The sequence below is a fragment of the Malania oleifera genome, chromosome 1 (assembly GCF_029873635.1).
Source record: "Malania oleifera isolate guangnan ecotype guangnan chromosome 1, ASM2987363v1, whole genome shotgun sequence".
In the NCBI taxonomy this organism is placed as follows: domain Eukaryota; kingdom Viridiplantae; phylum Streptophyta; class Magnoliopsida; order Santalales; family Ximeniaceae; genus Malania; species Malania oleifera.
This window is the reverse complement of record NC_080417.1, coordinates 25,234,465-25,259,718: the sequence shown is the minus strand read 5'-3', so window position 1 is coordinate 25,259,718 and position 25,254 is coordinate 25,234,465. Positions and strand designations below refer to the sequence as shown.

The following is a 25,254-nucleotide window of genomic DNA, read 5'->3' as shown; positions in this document are numbered from 1 at the left end:
ATCGACGCCCGAGAACGTAGGTAATTCTATACCGAACCTTGTAAATTTCTTATCTTGTTCTTTTTACTGTTTTATTATTAGTTTCTGCATTACTTTAATTTCTTATATATTTAATAGTAATAGTTGTAGTATTGACATTTGACATAAGTGGGGCGCCCAACACAACATTTTCTTCATCTTATTTCTTTTAGAATATTTGCTTTGCAGATCGCTCATGCTATGTTTGAGCATTGATCATTGATCTTTTTATCATGTCCTGCAATCTTAGAACTAGCATTCATATTACCAGAACGAGGATCTTGGGAGGTTTTAGTTTTACTAGTTGCAGAAGCATTATCTTTTTTTTTAGGAGTTGTTTCTTCTTCTTCCAAAAGCTTTTCTTTGTTGATGGCTTCCACTAACATCGGAACTACATACAACTTCCCGTTTACAATATGATCAAGTCAAGATTGTCCTCATCAGCAGAGAAAATACAGTCCAATCGTTTTTAGAAGCAGAACCATCATTTTCATAATCCAAAACAGCAAAAGAGTTGGGTCCTTCCAAAGGGCGTCTCTCTATATCCACAACTTCTGGTAGATCCTCTTTGATCCATCTCAACAAAAACATGAGAGCATTTCGTGCTTTTCATTATTTTAGTGTATGTATCCACGCATAAAGTATCCCTCTGAGCTTGCCACATAGCTCAATCTGTTGTTTCAGTAGACTAATGCCATATCATAAAACTTCATCCAAAGTGGTATTTTTCCAAGTTGCTTGATGCATTTTTGTCACATGATCCCCAGGAGACAAAAATAAGGGGGTTCTGATGAAGCAAGGACCACCCTACAAAATCCATAGCTTATTTTCCTCACTGTTTCACCAAGAACTGTAAAAGTATTCACACCACCTGCTCTTTCCCACATTTTATCAATCACGTCGCAGACATGAGTATGGAGCTGGCTTCCCCAGTGACCTACCTACGACAGAGTCCTTCCATTTATGGGTTCTACCATCAAAAATTTCTTTTGAAGGATCTACAGAATCTCTACTTCTCTGATTGGAAAGTTCCTCTAACTTAATATCTGTTTGTCGAAACTAACATTCTTCAAGCTGACCCCATTTTGTAAATTGCTTTTGTAGGATGAAATTAGCTCGATTCTTTTCGGGAACAGCATTAGATCACGAACAGAGAGATTCTTCTACTACCTTCTGCGAATCTACAAATAGCGATTCCGCGTTTTTCAGATTAACAGCCAAGCAAATATGTTGAACTTTCTGTATTTGAAGACAGTTCTTGCAAAAATCAAGAACAATAGAACCTAACACCTGATGAAAATGGCAAGGAAACAAGTATCTATATCAATTGCTAGCAACATTAGTGGCAGGTCAACACAAAATCCAAAGGTTTTGCTGCAACTAGAGAGAATTCACGGAAGAGACTACGACGAATTTGATGCATCTGCCGTTGTAACAGTGCACGTTAGCTGAGAGTCCAAACTTGCGCCGGAAGACACTTCAAAATCTCCCGCCTGCTTAATTATTAATAATTTGATATTATTTTTTTATTATTTCAAATTAAAATATCTTGCTCAATAGCTTATGGTAATATTTAAATTTTTATCTGTCTTTCTAAATTTAAAATTTATTTTATGTAAAATATATTTTATTTATTAAAAAAATAAACACTTAAGAATATAAGTATAAAAAATAGATCCTAATTCATGTTTAATCATTCTTAAAAAATGTAAAAATATTAATTTTCTTAATTTTTATTATTTTTTATAAAATTTAAAAAATGAAAAACCTTAAAACACGTACCGTCCTAGTTAATTACAAAAAGTATTTAATTCTATATAAATAAATAAAAACAGTATTCATTTCAACGATAATGTTGAATGCGAAATCTGAGGGTGTATTAAAAATATAAAATAGAATAAATAAAATAAAATAAAATAAGAGAATGAAGTGCCCCAGCTCATGATCCACGCGGCACATTAGCGAGCCTCGCGTGTCCACGCGCCGGGGGGCCAACGGAGCCCCGATGTCAACAGACCCGGTTTTAAATGCACTGAGACCCGGCTGGAAGGTAGGGGCCCCACCAGATGCACATTCCGGAACAATGTCGTTATCGTTACTGTTATCGCTCAACGTATTAAAGTATTTTATATATATATAGACACGCGAGTGACTGTCATTTGAATTACGACAGCTGCCGAGTGGGCTCTCTCTTCTTCTCTCTCTCTGTTTTTTTCTCCATAATTACGTCTCTCCTCGATCCGCTCCTTCGTTCTCTGTTCGGATCTGCGAGGAAAATGGGGAGGTCGGAGTACTTGGCCATGAAAACTGATCCAGCGGCTGCCGATTTGATCAGTTCGGACATCAATGACCTGAAAATTGCTGCCAGGAACCTCATCAATCATGCCACCAAGCTTGGAGGCCTAGGGTTCGGTACTTCATTTCTCAAATGGGTGGCCTCTTTCGCTGCTATGTGAGTTTTCTCTGCTCAAATTTGTGGTTATTTGCCTTTGTAATTGTTGTCAGCTCCATCTTGTGCGTGTGATTTGTGACGTATTGCTGATCTTCAATAATCAGCACTGTTTAGTAATTGACCGGAAATTTACATGCTGGGGAGAAAGAAGGACATATATATATATGATATGATTTCTATATATATATATATATATTGAAATCGTAACGATCTTGAATTGATGACTCATCATTCTTGATCCTTTTATCAATGTCAAAATTATTATTTTTTTTAAATCATGTCATTTCTCTGTCATATTCCTTATGTATTAATAATCTTTTAATGCTCTCCTTCTTTCTCTGCCTTTGTGGGCGCTTTAGCTGGTTACTTGGACAAAATGGTGGGTCCTGTCGTGCCTCAGTGAACATGACTTTTCATTTCATTACCAGAGAAGCGATTTAAATATTCAATTAATAGGCATTCGGCAAACTCCAGCTACGACGGGGTTGCGCCTAAATTCAGCCTCGAATCAGTTGCTAGTTGCTACCTACTTTGAACAAATTCTAATCTACATCCTAAATTCTACTCCTATCTGGATAACATAAATCTAGCAATCTACAGGGAATAGGCCTTTGGTCCCTTCGTTATTGAGCACCTTCCCACTTTCTTCATCCTTGATAACTTCCACTCCATTTCATGACCACAAGCCAAGGGTCTCTCTTCGTGTTAAAGAGTGGCATTGGTTAATTTTGCAACATTTCCCAACCCTTTTGACATTTGAATTGGGGAACTTCCCTCCCACTGTCAGCTACTTTTGCCACATAGCACACGTAGCACACCGGTTTTTGGTGATAAATTTCTGGGAAGCTTCTATAATTGCCCCTATATGCATATAGCAAAAATTTGAAAGCCATATATATAAAAGAATTTCAGTTTCTATTCCTTATCTTTCTTTTCCAAACTCTAATTCCTTGTATACTCGAGCACTGCTCATTGCAGATCAATGCATTGAAGCCTCCAAAGCCATCCCCTGCAACAACTTATGAAACTCCTTAACCCCCTATGGACAAAATCTGTGCCTTCGTTTCCCAACCTGAGGGTGAGCGTCTCTTCTCTCAGGCCCGTAAGGTGAAAAAAGCGACTTCCCTTATTTATGTTCCTTTTAAAGGTTCTAAATCATCTTAATCTAGATGTCATTGCAGCTTGCATCCTGCTTGCTTTGGTTTTTGCCCTCAAGACTTGCAACAAGGTCTTCATTGTGACAGAAAATCCCCATGCTACCAAGCTAAGACGAAGTCTCCGATGATCGTGCTTGGACTTAAACGAATTTATTAGCTCTTGATATTCCTTTGATAATTGCTTTATTACCAACTGTGACTCATCGTGTATATTCACTATTGATATCCCATTCTTTCTTTGATATTTCTAGCTCTATGATACCTAATACTCTGCCTCATTATGGGTTGGGTTGCCACTTAATTTGAAGTTCAATTTTGTTGAGTAGCCTTTTGGGGATTCATTGTTGATCCGAACATCCATCCTCAAAGGAGTTGAAGGGATCTTTTGGAAAAATGTTACCTAGGACGCATAACATTTCCATTCATGAAATGGGAATGGGATCGTGTTATGGAAAGTGCTTTAAAATGCGAACACTAGGGGTACATTTATATCGATATATTGGTGAAAAATACATAAATTCAGGGAGGATGTTGAAGTGTTTGAAAATATAATAGATTTTCTTTTGTGAAATACATGAATAACAAATTAGGATGGAATTATAATGTTATAATTCTCCATTTTAACTCGATAAGTTATGTGAAAAAATATCAAACAAAACTTAGGATTGTTGAATTTAGCATCCCAAAATAAAAATGTACCATGTTTTAGAACGTTTGTTCTAGTACATGGTTCACTCACACTCTCTGGTAACTATGGTCTAGAACCACTTATGGAAAAGTGCTAAATATTTTTTTCTTAGAAAAAGGAAGTGCTTAATTTTTCATTGCTTAGGTTGACAAGTGCTCATAATACATAAAAACAAATTAGGATGGAAGTATAATGTTATAATTCTCTATCTTAACTAATAGAAAAATATATACTGTAAAAAAATATTGAATTGAATCTTAGGATTGTTGAATTTAGCATTAGAAATGAAAATGTACCACATTTCAGAACATTTATACGAGTACATTGTTCACCATCACTTTCTGTTTGGAATCACTCATGGAAAAGCACTGAACTCTTTTTAGAGAAGTGCTAAATTTTTCGGTGCTTAAGTTGATAAGTGCTCATAATAAGTATTGAAATGGAAAACTGTTGAAAGTCATGAGTACTGTTTGGTTGAGTCTAAAAATAAGTTTTGATTATTAAAAAAAATTATAATTCATCATTAACTATTAGTTTATAATCAACAATAATATATTATAATACAAATGAAGTAATATATAATTGTTTTTTAATTTTAGTAATATTATCAATTAAATTAACAGTTTTAGTTAATCTTTTCTAATTAATATTATTCATCATTATTATCTTCAATTTAAAAATAATACTGCATAATAAACTAATCTATGAGTCATTAATCTGTCATAATAATGATATTATTCATTAAACTAACAGTTTAATTAACATTTTTTAATTTATAATATTTGTCATTATTATCTTCTAATTAACAATAGTATATTATTATAAATATTAAAATGGTATATGATTATTAATTTATGTTAATAATATTATTATTAATTAAATTGACAGTTTTAATTAGTATTTTTCTAATTAATATAATTCATCACTATTATTTTCTGACCATGCATGGACAATGCTCACTTTTAAGTGGCAAATAGCAATCTTCCTTTGCTTCTTAAAATCCACCTAGAAAAGTGGTTTTGTTTCAACACTTTCTTGTTAAGCAATTTTTTGGGAGCATGCCAAACAGCACTCATTTACAAAAGCACTAATTTTAAGTGATAACACTGATAAGTGCTATAAGCACTTTTCTAAGTGCTACAAAATGGTATATGAGAACCATCAAGTTAATTTCCAAGGGGCTAGACCAACAAATAATTTGTCCCGTTGGGTTTGGTTATTTCAAGTGAAGGATGGCTCACCACAAAATTGACCAAGGCTTGCCCCAGTTGTTTTTGTGGGACAGAAAATATCTAAAAACCCATTAAAAGTGTCTCCATTTACTCATTCTTCCTCTTAATACAGGACACGATGGCACATACTTCACCAATCAGTTTATGATATGGCATACATCATTGAAGAAGATAAAGTAATGTCTTAATTTGTCACGGAAAAATAAAGAAATAAACAAAAATTTTCCATTCAGGAATATCTACATTCCATGCCATTCATAGTCCTACTCAAATACCCTACTGTTTTCTTTTGCCTTTAGCATTGTCATGACAAGTAGGCATCCTACTGAAAACACTATTGCAGAAATGTATAACTTTAGTGATTTTCCATAACTATTTGTTAGTAAGATTGCGGGTTTTGAAAGATAGCCCGTGTTCTCAAACAAGTCCTAATGTTGCCTTTTCCATTTGAATTTTAATGGGAATTAAGTCACTTAAGTCTCTCCCAGGCACAACATCTTTGGTTTCTCTAGTTGAAATCAATCAGTGTAAGAAATTTACTTGTCCCAAAAATCCTTGTAGCTCTTTCCTTTTAGCAGGGGGAGGATTGATCTTTCCTTGACTTTGTTCTTTTGCACTTTGATTTCCCTGGTGTGGATTAAAAAGCCAAGGAATTTGCTTGCACTAACATCAAAAGCACATTTCCATGCTTATCCAAAAAAAAAACACACATTTCAATAGATTCATTTTTAAACTATGTTGCCTCATCTGTTTGAAATGTGCTACTAGGTGTTGTGAATGGCTGTCAAAGTGTGAGACATTACCACCACTTCGTCTATGTGTATGTATACCTTCATAAATATCTCTACATGTGCAAAAATTACATTCACGGCTCTTTGACGAGTGGTCCCAGCTTTTTTTAACCCAAAAGGCACCATTAGTAATTTGAATATTCCAATTGAAATAGGGCATTGGAAGGTTGTTTAATGGATGCCTTGTTCAACTTAAAATATAATTAATAAATTGAATGCCCATCTATAAAAGCTCATGCTCTGAGAACACATCTGCAATTCGGATGGGCTATTCATTTTTTTGAGTGTCTCCATTCAAATTTCTATAGTCAATTCACACCCTGAGTTTTCAATTCTTCTTTTTAATCATTAAGATTACAGTAAATAACCAATCTATGTAGCTGGCTATTCAAATGAACCTAGCCCTTAAGATGCGTTTAATTTCTTCTTTGACCTTACGAGTTGCCTTGAAAGACATTCTCCTTCAAGGTTATTGGTGTAGCTTCAATCCTTCTTTGATTGGCCATTTGTGTTCAACTAGATGCCAATCAAGTCCTGGCATTTGTTTCTAGGTCTAGGCTAATCTCTAAACTCTGCGAGGGTATCTATTGCCTTTCCCTGTCGTTCAACACTATTGCCTTTCCCTTAATTCACTTCAGGCGAAGGGTCTTGGACTTTTGCTTTCAAGCTTTTCTACTTGGCCGAGTTTACCTTCATTTTTAACCAGAGTAGGATTTTGATTAGCCTCCATAATACATTTGAATGACTCAAGAGCGTGGATCATGGCCCTGTTCTCTATTAAATGCCCCATCGACCTTTGAAGGGCCATGTGAATGGCAGCTTTTTTTAGCATGCATCTTGGTGGTCTATGAAACATCTAATCACTCAGCTTGTCAGCAGCTGCAGGCCCTTCTAACAAACGGCATGGATAGCTCCTAACACACCTATTGAGTTATGGGTCACTTTCAAAGGAGTTATCTACTTAAAGTCTGTTACAAGTGGGAGACTTTGCATAGAGGATGTGGGGGGCGACAGGGCTCCTTGAGCCCTCAATGCACGAAACCTCCTTGTATACTTAAACCAAGCCTAGTGAGGGAGCGGTGGAGCATGCTACAATACGTTTGAACCAGGCGTAATGTAATTGTATTATCATATGAGGGTATTTTGAGGTTTTTATATGGGGTTACATATACATATTGTAGCTGAAGGTTGAAACCCTAAGGCAGTTTTTGTTTTGATGATAGTGGAAATTGTACAAAGGCTCCATGGGCGTAGGGCCGTAGGCACATTGTCAAACCACGTAAATTCATTTTTCTTCTTCTCTGTTTTTATTTTCTCTATTTTTCCTTATTTTTCTGTGTGTTTGCATAACCTGAGGGCCTGATTTCACAACAACACCCATTTTTGTTAGTCTTCCAAGGTGGCTAGTTCTTTAATTATTGTGGCTGTGGTAGGTCTTCCACAACGGGGCATTTCCCATTCTTTTGATGGGCCTAGATCTCATGTCAAATCATTTCACCTCAACAGTGGAGGCGCTGTTATGGAAAGTTTATCATGTGCAGCAATTATTTCAATCTTATCATCATCATTTCAAAATACTAAAAGTTAATTCAGTGATGAAGAACACACGGTCAGAGTGGATCCATTTCCTACCTAACAAGGTGTTGTAGCTTGAGGGGGATTCCACTACAAAGAAGGCACAGATGGTAGCCCTCTTGCCTAGTCTCTGCTCCATTGGGATTTCTTCCTTTGCCTTAGATAAAATGCCAGAGAAGCCACACACACACACCTGAAGGAATTAAGCCTGGGTTCAGATTTGAATAGCTTTTTCAACAGTGCTGATGGTGAGATATTAACAGCAGCTCTACTGTCTACCAACAACACTGTTATGAAGGACCGCTGGTGCCCTCTTCTAAACATTTTTTATAAGCGTATGTCTGGGATATTAGGGATTTTATATTAGTTTGGGACATTAGCTTATTTCAGAAATTCTAGTTATTTTGGGATTTTATTTTGATATTTTTATTTTTTACTTTTGGGGTTATTTTAGGATTTTTTTTTATTACTTTGATATTATTTTGTAAAATTTATTGTTTTATTTTAGGGTTTGCTAGTTGCCTATAAACTGGATGCCAAGGATACTTAATTTGGATAATTGAATTTGCTGTAAGCTCTCTCTCTCTCATGCTTCTTCTTTCTTTGGCCTCCTCTTCTTGCCTGCTTGCTCTTTCTACTCTCGTCTTTTTTTTTTTTTTCTTTTTTTAAATAAGGAGGGCGGCATCTCCATTTATTTATTAATATGTCCTCACTTTTGGCAAAAGAATACCGTGGTTACAAGACAAGTATTGGAAGATTGCAGATAAAAAAATTAAAGGCCTCCCAAAAACAACGCCAACAACCAACCAAAATATGACTACAGATCCAAAGAAAGTTAAGTAAGAAACAAATCTAAATAGGTCTATCAAAAACAAAAATAATAAAATCAAACAAAATCAAAAAATCTAAACCTACCAAACAAAAATCGAGACGTTGAACTAATGACGAAAGGAAGTGAGACCCAACTTATCCATCGAAAGGAATTTCCTTTTCTCTCGTCTTCTTTCTTTATTCCTTTTCTCTACTTTGTTTCTCTCTCTAGTCGGTCTGTTTCACCATACCTTCTCTCTCTCCTTGGCTGTTTTATGTCAAATAATTGAATTTGCATCTGAGCAAACCCTGATTCTTCACCATCCGCACTGTAATCCCTGAATACCATCGTCGCAGCCATCCACTTTCTGCTTTGTAACTAGTAGCCATCCAACCAAGTCTCTTTATTCTGTACCAAGCCATCATCCCATAAACAAAGCTCACTTCAATGCAAAGTTCAAGCTATGAGAAAAAAGGTTGTGTTGCTGTGACAGGAAGAGAAGAAACGGAGAGAGAGAGAGAGAGAGAGAAGATTAGACTGGCGTACCTTTTAATGAGTGTGTGCATTCCTCATGAAGATGACTCCTCTTCTGTCTCACTATATTTTTCTCTTTTTTTGCTTAAATTTTTCCATCCCTTTTACCTTTGTCCTTGAAATTTCTCCTAGGCGGAGGCCTAAGTAAGACAAAAGGAGACTGCTGCCTCGTTAAAACCCTGGCAAAGCCAACCAGCCCAATAACTTTTACTTTTGGCTGGATGCTTAAACTGTGTTGCTCGGTAATTGGCTTTCCATAAATTCTAAATCACACAAGTATCTCCTAATCAATGTAGGACTGTGAGTAGGGTATCGCAATTTCCTTTATTAAGTAGGTGATGCCCTCGTCGTGTCATGCCTATGTCACAGGCCTAGTCTCATCCGAGTGGGACATGGATCTGCTTTGCACCACTGTCTAGCTCCCCACAGAATACCATGCCTCCGTGCAATGTGTCCAGCTCCCCACTTGGGTAATAATCAGTAGAGTACCACAGGATAGCTTTTGATACCATTAATTATGCCCTGGGCCAAGTCCACTAACAAACTTTTTCTGTGGTAGGCTTACACATGCTAATACTCCGCACAAATATTACACCACAACTGATGTGAGATTGGGACGGGTCTCGGGAGTAAGAAGCTGTAAGAAGTCCATGATCCCCTGCTTTAGTCAGCTTTTATTGAGAACTTCATCACTAAAATAAAAAGAAAAGGGGAAGGGGGTACCTTGCATTAGACTCTGGAAGAATTTATTATTAAAAAATGAGGATAGAAACAGTAGATATAGAAAGGCACCTCCACATTCATCTCCTCCACCTCCAAAACTCATTCGCTCCATTATATACATAAGAAAATTCCAACAAACATGATCGTAGGAATGCCTTAGAGTTTTCTTTTATGGCATAGCTATTCCAAGATTTCTGTTAGTCAGGCTGAGGTCAGGTTTTGTTTGGGCTTTTCCAGCGCAAGTTATTGCCCTAGTGAAAGAAGGTAAGAAAATGGCAGCCCAGTGCTCAAAGCTCCTGCATATGTGGAGTCCAGGGAAGGCGGTGACCACTATGGGTCTATAACATATTAATATGCAGCCTTACCTTACATTTTTTGCAAGAGGCTGTTTCCAAGGCTCGAACCTGTGACCCCCAAGACATATGACAACAACTTCACCATTGCACCAAGGCTCCCCTCCAAGTGGGAGAAGGTACAGGAGTCAGGACAAAAAATTTAATTCGAAGGTTGTTCCGAAAAATAAAGAAGCAAACGGTAAATGGATAAATAAATGGTCAAAAAGCCCATCTGAAATTAAAAATATGGCCTGATTGTTCATGTAATTGCAAAACACTCCAGCAGCAGTGCTTGTAACTTTGTAAAGAAACTTTTGAGTTATTTCTTTCATTGTTTGGATACAGTGTATTTAGAAACAAATACGAATGGTCTTCCTTCAGATATGATGGAAAATTTTAATAGCCCAGGTTCTCAAAATTCCTGGGGGTAGAGCTCTTTATTTTTTAACATCGTATTGGCAAAGGTGACTGCCACCAACACAATTACTACCTCCTCCGTCACTGCCGCTGCCATCATTTCTACAATAACATAGTTGCAGTACAGCCCCTCCATATCACTACAATCATTAACGTAATGCCTTCTGTCACCAACATATCCATGAGTTCTCCTCCCAAATCCATTTCAATTCAAGACATTAATAGTTATACGGGATATTAAGTATGACTGTTTCCAATCCATCACCCTATTTGCCCTTGATGCTCGATTTGGGTATTAATTAAGGATGAGGGAGAAGAGTAATAGAATTTCTCCACCATTATGGAGTTTACAAAAATCATTCTTTTTTATTTTCTTTAGTGGCTCTATTGGTCTAGGTTTCTATTTTTTCAGCTATGTATTTTTTCTTTATTTTATTGCCCTTGTTAAATAGCTTGATGTACGTGGTTGGTTTGAATTCCTAATAGTCATGATCTATGTATATTATGGTGAACTTTGGCCTGTTTGTATTTGTGCTTGTGTACAGATTTAAATTTTATCATGTAGCCATGTGAGACAGGGTTAGCTGGGAGTGGAGTGTCGAATATCATGATATACAGTGTAAAGGGAAGTTTCTAACATTTTATGCTATTGGATCAAGTGGTAACTCAATAACTTTGTTGTTGAAATAGTTGAAAGTGTGAGCGCAGTGCTATGGCCCATCTAAATGGTCGTTAGGATTTGGTCTGAGGTGTGTTTAAGCAACTGTGCTTGCTCCTGTGTTTTTCTGTTGCCATATTTTGTTATGCTGTTATTCAAGTAGGTTAATGATTATGTCATGTTCACTGCAGTTATTTGTTGATACTGGATCGAACAAACTGGAGAACAAACATGCTGACGGCACTTTTAGTTCCTTACATTTTCTTTAGCTTTCCATCTGTATTGTTCAACTTTTTCAGGTGACACTGCTGATACTGCACTTTTGTATTCTTTATTTTTTATGTATAAAACACACACACACACATATTATATTCTTTTTTTTTTCACCCCATTGTCTTCCGTTTTTGTTTAGGGGAGAGGTTGGAAAATGGATTGCTTTCATTGCAGTTGTGCTAAGGCTTTTCTTCCCCCGCCATTTCCCAGGTAAGCTCCTCATTCTGTGTTGGTTGGCCTTTTTTCTGTTCAATGCGGCAGTATATTTCTTTCCATGATTCCCTCTCCCCCAAGTTTGGTATGTAGCATGTCTGTTATATTTAGCAAACCCTTATTTTTTCCTGCCAATGAAACTACTTCTGATGGAAATTCCAGCTATTATATGTTTCAGTTTATGGATGCCTTATTTACCCAGAATCCATAAGTGTCCCACCAAATATAGTGGTTCTCCATCCTGTTTCTCTTTCTCTGAATGTTAACAAACAAAATAACCTGAAAAAATGGACCTCAGCATTTTATATTGCCATCTTGGGTTTGAGTGCAAACAGCAAAAAGACTGGCAGTTCTCCAAATCAGCCATCTCTCTCTCTCTCTCTCTCTCTCTCTCTCTCTCTCTCTCTCACACACACACACACACACACACACACACAAATGCATGTGTGTTTGAGAAATCGTGCAAGCACTATGTTGAAATTCGAAGTTCTGCTTCTGGAGGTATCTGCTGCTTCTGTGAAGTAGAACTTCAGTAGTAGTAATACAATGCATTTCATTCAGAACCCCTTCGCCCCTCTGTTCTTGAGTTCTGATGAATAGAGACTTATTGCACATTTGGTACTTAGGAATGAAATGGAATATCTAGGAACGTAATTGAATTTATCTCTTGGTTTTGTCATACTTTCCATTCAAGTTTTCATTCTATTCCTTTTTTATCTCATTCAATTTTGCAAACCAAACATGATGTTTATGACATCATAACTGATTATTTGTCTCAATGATCACCATCGACCAGTTTCTTTCTTTTTTTGTTTTTTTTATAAGTTGGGTTATTTTTCCATAACAGCATGACATCTTTATGTTGATTCTTATGCTGATCATCCTTGCTTCGACTCCTTTGATGTGCGAAAAGTGTTATGTGGGATAATTACTTGCATTATGCATATTTGGGACCGTCAGTCTCTCCTTTAAGCAAAGCATCTTCACTTCATCTGGACTCTATTTTAAAAAAACGTTTTCTAATATTTTCTTTTGCTGTTCTTACTTGTATTAATTCCTGACTAGGGAATGAGCATGCAATTCCCTTGTCATGAAGCTTGTGACTTTTGCATGCATCATTATTCATGTGCTCATACTCACGTGCCACACTTCATAATACATACCGATGAATAGAGTTGTGTGTTTGTTTGTTGCTATTGTGTTGAGCAGCCGGCCATGACCGAGACTTGACGAACTGTCAAACTGGAACAAGTAGAAAACTGTGGAGAAAAAAAAAAAAGCCTGTAAAGCTCTAAAAGATTGACACAGAGATTTATACTGATTCAAGACACAATGTGTGTTTTTACATCCTGTTGCTGCTGTAGCTTAATCCACTATCGTAATCAAGAGGTTAAAGAGTACAAGTTTACTGCATACATCTATGCAAGAACTGGTCTTTGCAACACTCATCCCCATCCCAGAAAACTATACAAGTTTCTAATGAATTCTCTCAAGTGTTCCAGCTCTCTCTATTTTCTTTCAATCTCATGTAGAAATAAAAACAGTATATTTTATACAATACTTTTTCTTTCCTCTTATATAAAACAGCAAACCCAAGTAACTGAAAAAGTTACCCTTCTTTAGAACCTATGGCTGCAGTCCATCTGGTTAGGATTTTCCATCTGTCTTACCAGAAAATAACTAACTGCAACTGCCATCTGACTAGCACAATAGCTATCTTCAAGTTGATTTGCACGCACCACATTTTCTCCACCTTGGATCAAGCTTGTAGATTATCTTCACAGTACCCAGCCACAGCAGTAAACCGCACATCTTAATTTTCCTGATCATCAGTGACTTTAAGCAAGTTTAGACAAAACTTGAACTTGCTTGCTGTAACAGCCTTTGTAATCATGTCTGATGGATTCTCTTTAGTATGGATCTTTTCCAGAGATATATTCCCTTGCTGCCTTATATCTCTAATAAAGTGAAACTTAATGTCTATATGTTTGGTTCTTTCATGATACATCAAGTTCTTAGACGAATGTATAGAACTCTCTGATTATTCTCACAATAGACATTTACTTTTTCTTTATTTACCCCAAGCTCACCAATCAGACCTCGAAGCCATAATGCTTCTTTAACTACTTCAGTTGCAGCTATATATTCTGCTTCAGTTGTTGATAAAGCTACCATATGTTGTATGCTAGCTTTGCAACTTATAGTGCAGCCAAACAAATTTAAGACATAACCTGTCAAAGATTTCCTTTTATCCAGATCCCCTGCAAAATCTGCATCTACATATCCAACCAGCACTGCATTATCTTTACTTTGTTTTGATTTGTATAACAAACCATACCTGGATGTTCCCTTTAAGTATTTGAATACCCACTTCACTGCATTCCAATGAGACTTCCCTGGATTTGCCATAAATCTGCTGACTAAGCTTGCTGAATATGCTAAGTCAGGTCTAGTGCATACCATGGAGTACATCAAACTTCCAACAGCACTTGCATAAGGAACTTTTGACATTTCAAGCTTATCTTGATCCAACTCTGGCGAGTCTTTGGAGGATAACTTTAAGTGTCCAGCTAAGGGAGTTTGAAATGTTTTTGATTCTGTCATGTTAAACTCCTCCAGCAACTTTTCAATGTAGTTGCCTTGTGACAGAAATAATGTACCCTTTGTTTGATTTCTGTAGATTTCCATCCCAAGAATTTTCTTTGCTGGTCCCAAGTCCTCCATTTCAAATTCCTTGTTGAGCTGAAACGTTAAACTTTTGATTGCTTCTTTATCAGATGAAGCTATAAGCATATCATCTACATACAAGAGTAAGTATATCATCTGATTTTCAGTAATAATTTACACAGCTCTCATTCCTGCTTCTTGAGGTATTTATTTTTCACCATAAACTCATCAAAACGCAGATACCATTGTCTGGGGGATTGCTTCAACCCATACAATGACTTCTTCAGTGAGCAAACTTTTCCTTCAGTTCCTTCTCTGATGAAACCTTCAAGCTGCACTATTAGAATTATTTCTTCTAGATTACCATGCAAAAATGCTGTTTTTACATCCATTTGTTCCAGATCCATGTCAAACTGTGTAACAAAAGCAAGCAAAACCCATATAGAGGTGTGTTTCAGCACAGTTGAGTAGATCTTATTATATTCAACGCCCTCCTGTGTAAAGCCTTTAGCTACAAGCCTTGCTTTGTATCTAGGCTTCCCTTCACCTTGCAGAGGCTCTTTCTTTTTAAAAAATCCACTTACTCCCAACTAACTTTTGATATATTGGCTTGTCAACAAGGGTCCAGTTTTTGTTCTTCTCTGAGGACTCCATTCCCTCCTGCATGGCCTGAAGCCATTTCTGTTTTTTCTGAACAATTCACGTCTTCTTCATATGACTTTTGACTAACTCATTCATATCATCTGCAACCATTAAAGCATAGGCTATCAGATCAACATATCCACACATGTCTGGTGGCTTAATTTGTCTTCTCCTATATTTTGAAAGCTGATAGGATTTCAGGTTTTCTGAATCAATAAAGGACTGTCTTCTTCTTTAGGGATTATGCTGTCTGCACTTTCTGAACCTGATGCATTCCTTTCAAACTTTGAATTTCCACCTGAAGCTCAACATCACCGCCTTCCTGCATTTGATTGTTTGCTTGCTGAACTCATATAGAACTTTGTTTCTCTAAACACAACATCCCTGCTTACAAGCATTCATGACTGATTTTCATTCTTGAACCAATGCTTATATCCCTTGATACCTGGTGGATATCCAACAAACATACACTTCCTAGCTCTGGGTTCAAGCTTGTCTTGTTTGATGTGTGAATATGCCACACAACCAAACACTTTAAGATTGCTGAAATCTGGAGGATGTCCTGTTGTTTTAAAATTTAAAGCAGCTGAAGGACACCTGTTTATAAGGTAGGCTGCTGTAGTTACTGCTTCTCCCCAGAAACCTTTTGGCAGCCCAGCATTAATCAACATGCATCTGACCTTTTCCAGTAATGTCCTGTTCATTCTTTCAGCAAGCCCATTCTGTTGGGGTGTATTAGGAACAGTGGTGTCTTACTATTCCTTCATTTTTGCAAAAGTTTTCAAACTCAAGAGTTCAGATATTCAAGACCATTGTCTGTCTGCTGCTTCTTCATCTTCTTCCCTGTTTGTAATTCTACCATGTTCTTCCATTCTCTGAATTTTGAGAAAACTTGGTCTTTCCTTTTAATAATATAGACCCAAACTTTTCTTGCTGGTCCCCATAAATCTGAGTGGACATAGTTCAGAATCTCACTGGTTTTGTGCCAACGAGCATTAAATTTCTCTCGGGTAGCTTTCCCAATTGTACACACTTCACAAAAATCAAGTTTCCCTATGTTGTCTCCACACAATAAACCTTGTTAATATAATTTAAGCAACCCTCTTTCACTGATGTGTCCAAGTCTTTTGTGCCATATTTGAGTTTTCATGTTTACATCCTCAGCAACAGCAGCTGTAGCACTTATAACCGTACTCCCTAACAACACATACAGACCGTTTTCTTGAATCCCTTTCATGACTGTCATGGATCCCTTTGACACTTTCAGAGTTCAATTTTCCCCTTTATAAGAGCAGCCATTCTGCTCTCCAAAGAAATTAAATTTCTTCTCAGTTCAGGAATATGTCTTACTTCAGTCAACAACCTTTCAACTCCATCACGAGTTTTCAGTCTAACAGAGCCAATCCCTATGATCTTGCATGATTTGTTGTTTACCAAGAAGAACTTGACCATCATCAACAGATTATAAATCTCAAACCAGTCTTGATTTGGTCATATGGAAAGAACAGCCAGAATCTAATATCCAGTTTTTCTCTGACTTATTTGTAGTAACAACCAAAACATCTGCACTGTCATAGTCATCTTCAACACAAGCAACATTACCTTTTCCAGTTTCTTTTTCTTTATTATTCACTTTCCTCCTTTTAGGACAGTTTCTCCTTATATGACCCTCTTCATGGTAGTGATGGCATTTTATGACTTTCTTGCTATTTCTTGACTTGGATTTAAATTTTCTTCTTGCATGTTTGACTTCTCTTTTATCAGTTCTACCTCTTACTTGATGGATCCATACCCAGTCAAAGCAGACGGCTGCTGCTCCTTCAATATCTTCGGCACCGGCTGCTCCACCTACTCCGCCGGACGTGCTGACATTTAGCCACCGACCTTTGAATTTTTTGCTTCCCCTTGTGTATATATATATACACGTGTGTGTGGAGTTGTGTATTGTGGTGGTGTGTTGCAGCGTGCATAAGAGTGCAGAGTGTGAGAGAGTGTGTTGCGGTGTAAGCTGCGTGAAGTAGAGAGATTGTGTAGAGAGAGAGCTGTAAGAGTTGAGTGATTGTATCCTCCTCCTCTGTATTTTTTTCCCAGTACATAGTAATCTCTCGCTCCCGTGGACGTAAGCCGGAATTTGTCTGAACCACGTAACTCTGGTGTCAATATTGGTGTGTGTGTGCTTTGTTTATTTTCTCTATTAATTACTCGATCCGTAAAACCCCAACAAAGTGGTATCAGAGCGTTGGTTGGAGAAGATTTTCCAGATCGGAGAAAATTCCCGGATTTTGAGCTTCTGTTCAGTAGCTCAAAATTTAATTTTGAGGCCACCACCGAACTTCTCTCATCCAGACGAAGCTAACAGTGTCAACTAGAGCTCCAAACAACTTCAGAAGACGCCGCACGCACCTACACGCGCCGTGAATGTTCGGGGGACGTTTCCACGCACAACCACGTGCCGGTAGAGGGTCGACAAGGCACTCAACGCGCGCCCATGCGCTGGCAAACGTCCGGCGCATGTTCTAAGGAGTAAGACGCTGACGTCAGCGGCCACGTAAGCGCTGAGTCAGCGCCACGTCAGCCAGTGCGGGCCACGTCATCGCGCCGTGTCAACAGCACAGTCAGCGCGCCTCGTCTGTGCCTAGTCAGCCGCACAGGCAGTGCCACGTCAGCATAGTTGACCAGTTTGATTGAAGTTTGACTGGGCTTTTCAAAGCCATTTCTAGGGTTTTCGACCGTCTCGGACGCAACCGTACATTCGGTTTCTTGAGATTTTGCCTCAATTTTTTTTTTGTATGAGCAAGTTAGTGCTTAATTACTTAAAATCAATGGAGGAGTCAGACTCGGGTACTATGATCAAGCTTACGACCTCTAATTACACTCTGTGGAGGTCTCGGATGGAGGATTTCCTTAATTGTAAGGATTTGGCAAATCCTTTGGATTATAAAGGTATGAAACCAGATTCCGTCAAAGACGATGATTGGAGAAGAATGAATAAGAAGTCCATTGGTCAAATCAGACAATGGATTGACCATAAGGTATATCATCACGTCGCACAAGAGACTGATGCTTATAATCTGTGGGAGAAGCTGGAAAACATGTACTAGGCCAAGACTGCTCGCAACAAAGCCATGTTAATAAGACAGCTTGTTAAATCAACTAGTGAGTTTCAAAACCTAGTAAATCAGCTTTCATCTGTGAAGATGGATCTTGGCGATGAAGCAGAAGCATTGCTGCTTCTTAGCTCCTTACCGGACAGCTGGGAGACATTGGTTATCACTCTCAGCAATTTAGCTCCTGACGGTAAACTTACCATGGCGATGGTAAAAGATGCCTTATTCAACGAAGAGGTCAAGAGAAAAGAGACAGGTGCAGATCAGTCACAAGCCTTTGTTGTTGAAACCAGAGGCCGACCTCAAGGAAGTACCAGTACCAGAAGTCGAGGTAGAGGCAGAGGTAGAAGTAAATCTAGAGGAAGGTCCCAAGATCGCGGCAGATCCAGTGATGGTAGAAATTGGCAGAGAGGAAAAATCTCTTGTTACTATTGTGGCATTAAAGGCCACATAAAGAAAGATTGTCCAAAATTTCGGCGGGATCATGGTCAGAGTAGCCAGCAACAAAAGAAGGAGGAAGGTGAGAACTCGGTCACCTTAACCCAAGATATATCAATATTTTCAATTGATGAAGATGCATGTTGTCATATTGGGAACCACGACACTGAATTGGTGGTAGACACAGCAGCCTCCTACCATGCCACTCCCCACAAAGAGTTCTTCATGGTATATAAATCTGGAGACTTTGGTACGGTAAAGATGGGGAACACCAGTTCTTCTCAGATCGTGGGAATCGGAGATGTGCAAATTGTGACCAATATTGGTTGCACCATAACACTAAAGGATGTTCGACATGTCCCAGACCTTCGGCTCAACCTTATTTCTGGGGCATCCCTTGATAAACAGGGCTATGAAAGCTACTTTGGGAAAGGTGCTTGGAAATTTTTAAAAGGTAATTTGACAATAGCACGAGGACGCATTTGCTGCACATTGTACAAGACGCAAGTGAAGATTTGTACTGACGCCATCAATGCAGTGGAAGATGAAGCATCGCCAAACTTATGGCACAAGAGACTCGGACACGTGGGTGAAAAAGGGCTCCTTACACTGGCAAAGAAGACATTTATCAAAATCACAAAAGGTATTGCCTTGAACCCATGTGATCATTGCTTATTTTGGAAACAGCATAGAGTTTTATTTAGTTCCTCTATGAAGAGAAGGTCAAAGTCATTGAGTTTCGTACATTTTGACGTATGCGGACCCATTGAAGTAGAATCAATCGGCGGCAACAGGTATTTTGTTACCTTTATTGACGACGCTTCAAGGAAGGTGTGGGTATATTTTCTGAAAACAAAGGACCAGGTATTTAAATATTTCAAGGAATTTCATGCTATGGTGGAGAGGCAAACAGGGAAGAAATTGAAGTGCCTCCATACAGATAATGGAGGCGAGTATACTTCCAACGAGTTCAGAGCATACTGTACTAAACGTGGTATTAGGCATGAAAAGACGGTCCCACGTACCCCACAACATAATGGTGTAGCTGAAAGAATGAATCAGACCATTATGGAGAGAGTTAGAAGTATGCTCAGTATGGCTAAATTACCTAAGCCATTCTGGGGGGAAGCTATTCGTGCTGCATGTTACCTTATCAATAGATCACCGTCAGCACCACTTAATTTTGGAATTCTAGAGAAAGATTGGACTAGAAGAAAAGTTTCTTACACTCATTTAAGAATGTTTGGGTGCAAAGCTTTTGCATATATATCTAATGAGTAGAGGCAAAAGCTCGACGTGAAGACCATTCCATGTATCTTTATTGGCTATGGAGATGATGAATTCAGCTACAGATTGTGGGATCCAGAGAGGAAGCAGGTGATCAGATCGAGAGATGTGGTTTTCCATGAAAACCAAGTGTTTGAGGACTTTGAACCGAAAACAAAGTCTAACCAGCCTAGTTCCAGTGCTCCAGTCATTGTAACAGATCCTACACCATCATATTCTCCCACAAACCATGGAGAATTGCAGGATGATCCTTTGGAAACAAATGTAGACAGTGTTGAGCAGGGGGAGCAACAACCCCCTTCACCAGAAATTACAAAATCATCACATCAGTCAGATGATGAAGTATCTCCTCCTCCAGAAGAAGTTGAGCCCAGAAGATCTGAAAGAGGTCGTGTTCTGATTCCGTCGAGAAGATATCCAGAATCAGAATATCTTTAACTCACTGATGAGGGGGAGCCAGAAAGTTTCCAAGAGGTCTAGTCTCATACTAACAAAACCAAATGGATGGAAGCTATGAAAGCAGAGGTGAATTCTTTATATAAGAATCAAACATATGAGTTGGTAAGACTTCCCAAAGGGAAGAGAGCACTAAGGAATAAATGAGTGTTCAAGCTTAAGAAAGATGGTAGTGGACACATAGTGATGCATAAAGCCAGATTGGTTGTCAAAGGTTTCGAACAGAAGAAAGACATTGACTTTGACGAGATATTTTCGCCAGTAGTGAAAATGACAACAATTCGAGTCATACTCGGATTAGTAGCCAAGTTAAATCTAGAGTTTGAAAAAATGGATGTAAAGACAGCCTTCCTACATGGAGACTTGGAAGAAGACATCTACATGGAACAACCCAAAGGATTTGAAGTTCCAGGGAAGGAACACCTAGTCTACAGGTTGAAGAAAAGTCTCTACGGCCTTAAGCAAGCACCGAGACAACGGTATAGAAAATTTGACTCTTTCATGGTGAGTCACAGATACAAGAGGACTGCAGCAGATCAGTGTGCATATGTTTAGATATTTCCGGATGGTAGTCTTGTCATACTACTACTCTATGTTGATGACATGTTGATCATTGGTCAGGATGCAAGTAAGATCAACAAGTTAAAGATGGAGTTGTCTAAGTCATTTGAAATGAAGGACTTAGGCCCAGCTCAGCAGATCCTATTCATCAGGATCAGTCGCAATAGGAAAGCCATAAAATTATGGTTATCACAAGAGAAGTATATTGAACGGGTAATCAAAAAGTTCAACATGGAAAGTGTCAAGCTAGTAAGTACTCCATTGGCTAATCATTTCAAGCTAAGCAAGAAGTTGTCTCACTCATCAAGGGAAGAAATGTCAATAGTCCCATACTCATCAGCAGTTGGAAGCTTGATGTACGCAATGGTGTGTACGAGACCAAACATTGCCCACGCTATAGGGGTTGTGAGCAGGTTTCTTTCCAATCCAGGGAAAGACCATTGGGAAGCCGTGAAATGGATTCTCAAGTACTTGAAAGGTACATCGGGATTATGCTTATGTTTCGGGGAAGCTGAACCAATCTTGGAGGGTTACACTGATGCAGACATGGCTGGTGATCTTGATGGAAGAAAGTCCACATCAAGTTTTTTGTTCACCTTTGCAGGGGGAGCTGTATCATGGCAGTCAAAATTGCAAAAGTGTGTTGCCCTATCCACAACAGAAGCAGAATATATTGCCGCAGCGGAAGCTGGGAAGGAGATGTTGTGGTTAAAGCGGTTTCTTCAAGAGTTAGGAGTCAAACAGGAAGAATACAAGGTACATTGTGATAGTTAGAGTGCTCTGGACTTGAGCAAGAATTCAATGTACCATTCCCGAACAAAACATATTGACATTCGCTATCATTGGATACGCGAAGCGAGGAACAACAACTGTTCAAGCTAGTCAAAATTCATACTAAAGAGAATCCGGCAAATATGTTAACAAAGGGGGTAACTTATGAGAAGTTCCAGCTATGTAGGGATATAGATGGGATGGACGTCAATTGAAGATTAACATATTATTCTTCTCCTATGGGTATGGAGGGGGAGAATTGATGGATCCATACCCAGTCAAAGCAGACGGCTGCTGCTCCTTCAACATCTTTGGCGCCGGCTGCTCCTCCGTCACCCTTTGCTGCTCCACCTACTCTGCCGGACGTGCTGACATTTAGCCACCGACCTTTGAATTTTTTGCTTCCCCTTGTGTATATATATAGACATGTGTGTGGAGTTGTGTATTGTGGTGGTGTGTTGCAACGTGCATAAGAATGCAGAGTGTGAGAGAGTGTGTTGCAGTGTAAGCTGCGTGAAGTAGAGAGATTGTGTAGAGAGAGAGCTGTAAGAGTTGAGTGAGAGTTGAGTGATTGTATACTCCCCCTCCTCTGTATTTTTTTCCCAGTACATAGTAATCTTTCGCTCCCGTGGATGTAGGCCGGAATTTTTCCGAACCACGTAACTCTAGTGTCAATATTGGTGTGTGCGCACTTTGTTTATTTTTCTCCATTAATTACTCAATCGGTAAAACCCCAACATTACTACCAATCCTTTAGCTGTTTGCTCTATTCCATCATTTCTCTTTTGTAATTCTTTTGAATTCAAAGCCCCAACCACATCTTCTAGAGAAATAGTATCCCGACCATGTTTCAGAATATCAACAAGAGTCTCATTTTGTTTTGTCAGTGAATGGAACAAGACAAGGGCTTTATCCTCATCTCCATCTTCTACTCCCATATTTACCAAGTCAACATAGAGTTTATTGAAGTCTGAAATGTGATCTTTCATGATCTTTCCATCAAGCATTTTAAATGTAAAAAATTTGGCTTTGAGATAAAGTCTACTGGACAGATTCTTGGTCATGTATAGACTTTCTAACCTTAGCCAAATTTCTGTTGCAGATTTCATCTTTTTAACTTCCCAGAGAACATTGTCACTAAAGCGCAAAATCAGCATGTTGTTGGCTCTCTTCGTAATATCTCTCTTCTTTTCCTCCGTGTAAGAGGTTGGCATCTTTGATTCACCAACAAGTGCTTCATCTAACCCAAGATTACCTAGCAAAGTCATCATCTTCAGTTTCGATAATGCAAAGTCGTTGCCATTGAATTTTTCCATTTCAAACTTTGTTGAAGAAACTGCCATTTTCTTGAAAGTATCTTGTCATTTCTTGATCTTTCTTTATTCACCAATCTTGATTTACCAACAAGAGGCTCTGATACCACTTTCATTGAGCAGCAGGCCATGACCAAGACTTAACTTGACGAACTTTCAAACTGGAACAAGTAGAAAACTGTGGTAAAAAAGAAACTGTAAAGCTCTAAAAGATTGACACAGATTTATACTGTTTCAAGACGCAACATGTGTCTTTACATCAGTTGCTGCTGTAGCTTAATCCACTATTGTGATCAAGAGGGTAACAGAATACAAGTTTACTGCATACATCTATACAAGAACTGGTCTTTGCAACACTCATCCCAATCCCAGAAAACTACGTAAGTTTCTAATGAATTCTCTCAAGTGTTTCCCAGCCCTCTCTATTTTCTTTCGATCTCACGTAGAAAGAAAAACAGTATATATTATACATGACTTTTTCTTACCTCTTATATAAAACAGCAAGCCCAAGTAACTGACAGAATTACCCTTCTTTAGAACCAATGGCTGCAGTCCATTTGGTTAGGATTTTCCATCTGTCATAACAGAAAATAACTAACTGCAACTGCCATCTGATTAGCATGATAGCTATCTTCAAGTTGAGTCACACGCACCACATATTGGTTATGATTATCTTATATATTTTTTATTATGACCAAGTGCAGACTGGCTGGAGATGCCGGGATCGTTGATTCTTCTGGTGGTCGTAGCCCCCAGCTTATTCGCACACACTCTGCGGGACAGCTGGGTCGGTGTCTTAATATGTCTCATTATAGGTTGCTATTTGCTGCAAGAGCACATCCGGGCATCAGGGGGATTCAGAAATTCCTTCACACAAACCCATGGAATATCAAACACAGTAGGAATAATCCTTCTGCTAGTTTATCCTGTTTGGGCGCTGGTTCTCCACTTCATCTAGCCGTTCTCAACAATGCTGGAATGAACTCTCCTCTGGTCTGCAATTTGTTTGGTTATAGTAATTTCACTGTTGTGTCTGCAATTTGTTATGTTAATTTAATGTTATTAGCTACAAATTCATTTTCAGTGGCAACTTTGGTTGATTGTCCTGTTTTGAAATCTCACCTAAACTACTGCTCAGCGATTTCTATGTTACTGGCACTGCGTGGATGCTTTGCAATGAGTAAAAATAATGGGGATAAAGTTTTTATATTATGAATTTTAAAACATCATATTTTAGATTGCTTCTGAAAATTTACTTAAATAGTTTTTAGAGAAAAAAAATGATTTTAAAAAAATACTCGCAATACTTGTATGTTATAATACAAGTCAAACGTCTTTTTTTTTTTAATAAAAGTATTTATTCTAAAGTACCATTAGTATTTTTTCCTAGATTGTTTCAATTATGTATGAACAACTTATATTTATTTATAAAGAAGTAAAAATAGAAGGACAAAAAAATCAGTGAAGGTTCATGTTTGTAGCAGTTTATCAGGTCTTCCTTTTTTTTTTTTTTATCCTTCTATTTTCATCTCACAAATACATTTAATTGAGAATATAGTGTTGTGACAATCTAAAAAATTAACTTCTTGTTATGCTATATATGCGTCTAGCAAACAAGCGAGCAAGTTTTAGGCTTAATTTTTAGGTTTTGTTTGTAAATGATCCAAGTGTGAGCATTGTTGGGCACAGCTCGTTTGACTTGTGAACAGTTTGATAACTGTCTCAAATCGGCTTGTTTATTAGACTCGTTTAGGAGCTTAATAATGAGCTCCTTAATGGGCTTTTTAAGTTGGCCTAATCCTAAGAATTTAATATAGACCAAATTGTCAAAGAGAAAGACAGAAATTCAATTGGTGGATGAAATTGTTATTATTAAACCATATATAAAATTTCATCTCAAGCCTGAGCCCAAGCATGAGCTTGAACCAAGCCTACAAACAAGTCAAGCCCGAGCTCGAGCCCAAGCCAATATTTTTTATTTCGAGCCAAGCTTAAGTCCAACTTTCTGAGCTTGAATTGAGTCGAGTCTGGCCTGAGCTGAGCTCTAGCTCTACCAAGTCAAGCCTGAGCATCATTTGTAGCACTATATGCATCCTAAAAGAAAAGTTATATTTTCAACAAAGATAAAAGATAAC

The 25,254-nt window shown here is 38.1% G+C and overlaps 1 protein-coding gene across 1 annotated transcript; it reads left to right on the top strand.

The window, feature by feature from the left end:
- The first annotated feature begins 733 nt into the window (after positions 1-733).
- LOC131152402 (cold-regulated 413 plasma membrane protein 2-like) lies at positions 734-24,271 on the top strand. Its single transcript, XM_058104265.1, has 4 exons — positions 734-2,470; positions 11,583-11,690; positions 11,804-11,874; positions 23,824-24,271. The coding sequence occupies exons 1-4, from the start codon at positions 2,295-2,297 to the stop codon at positions 24,075-24,077; spliced, it is 609 nt and encodes a 202-aa protein (XP_057960248.1). The 5' UTR covers positions 734-2,294; the 3' UTR covers positions 24,078-24,271.
- The last annotated feature ends 983 nt before the right edge of the window (positions 24,272-25,254 follow it).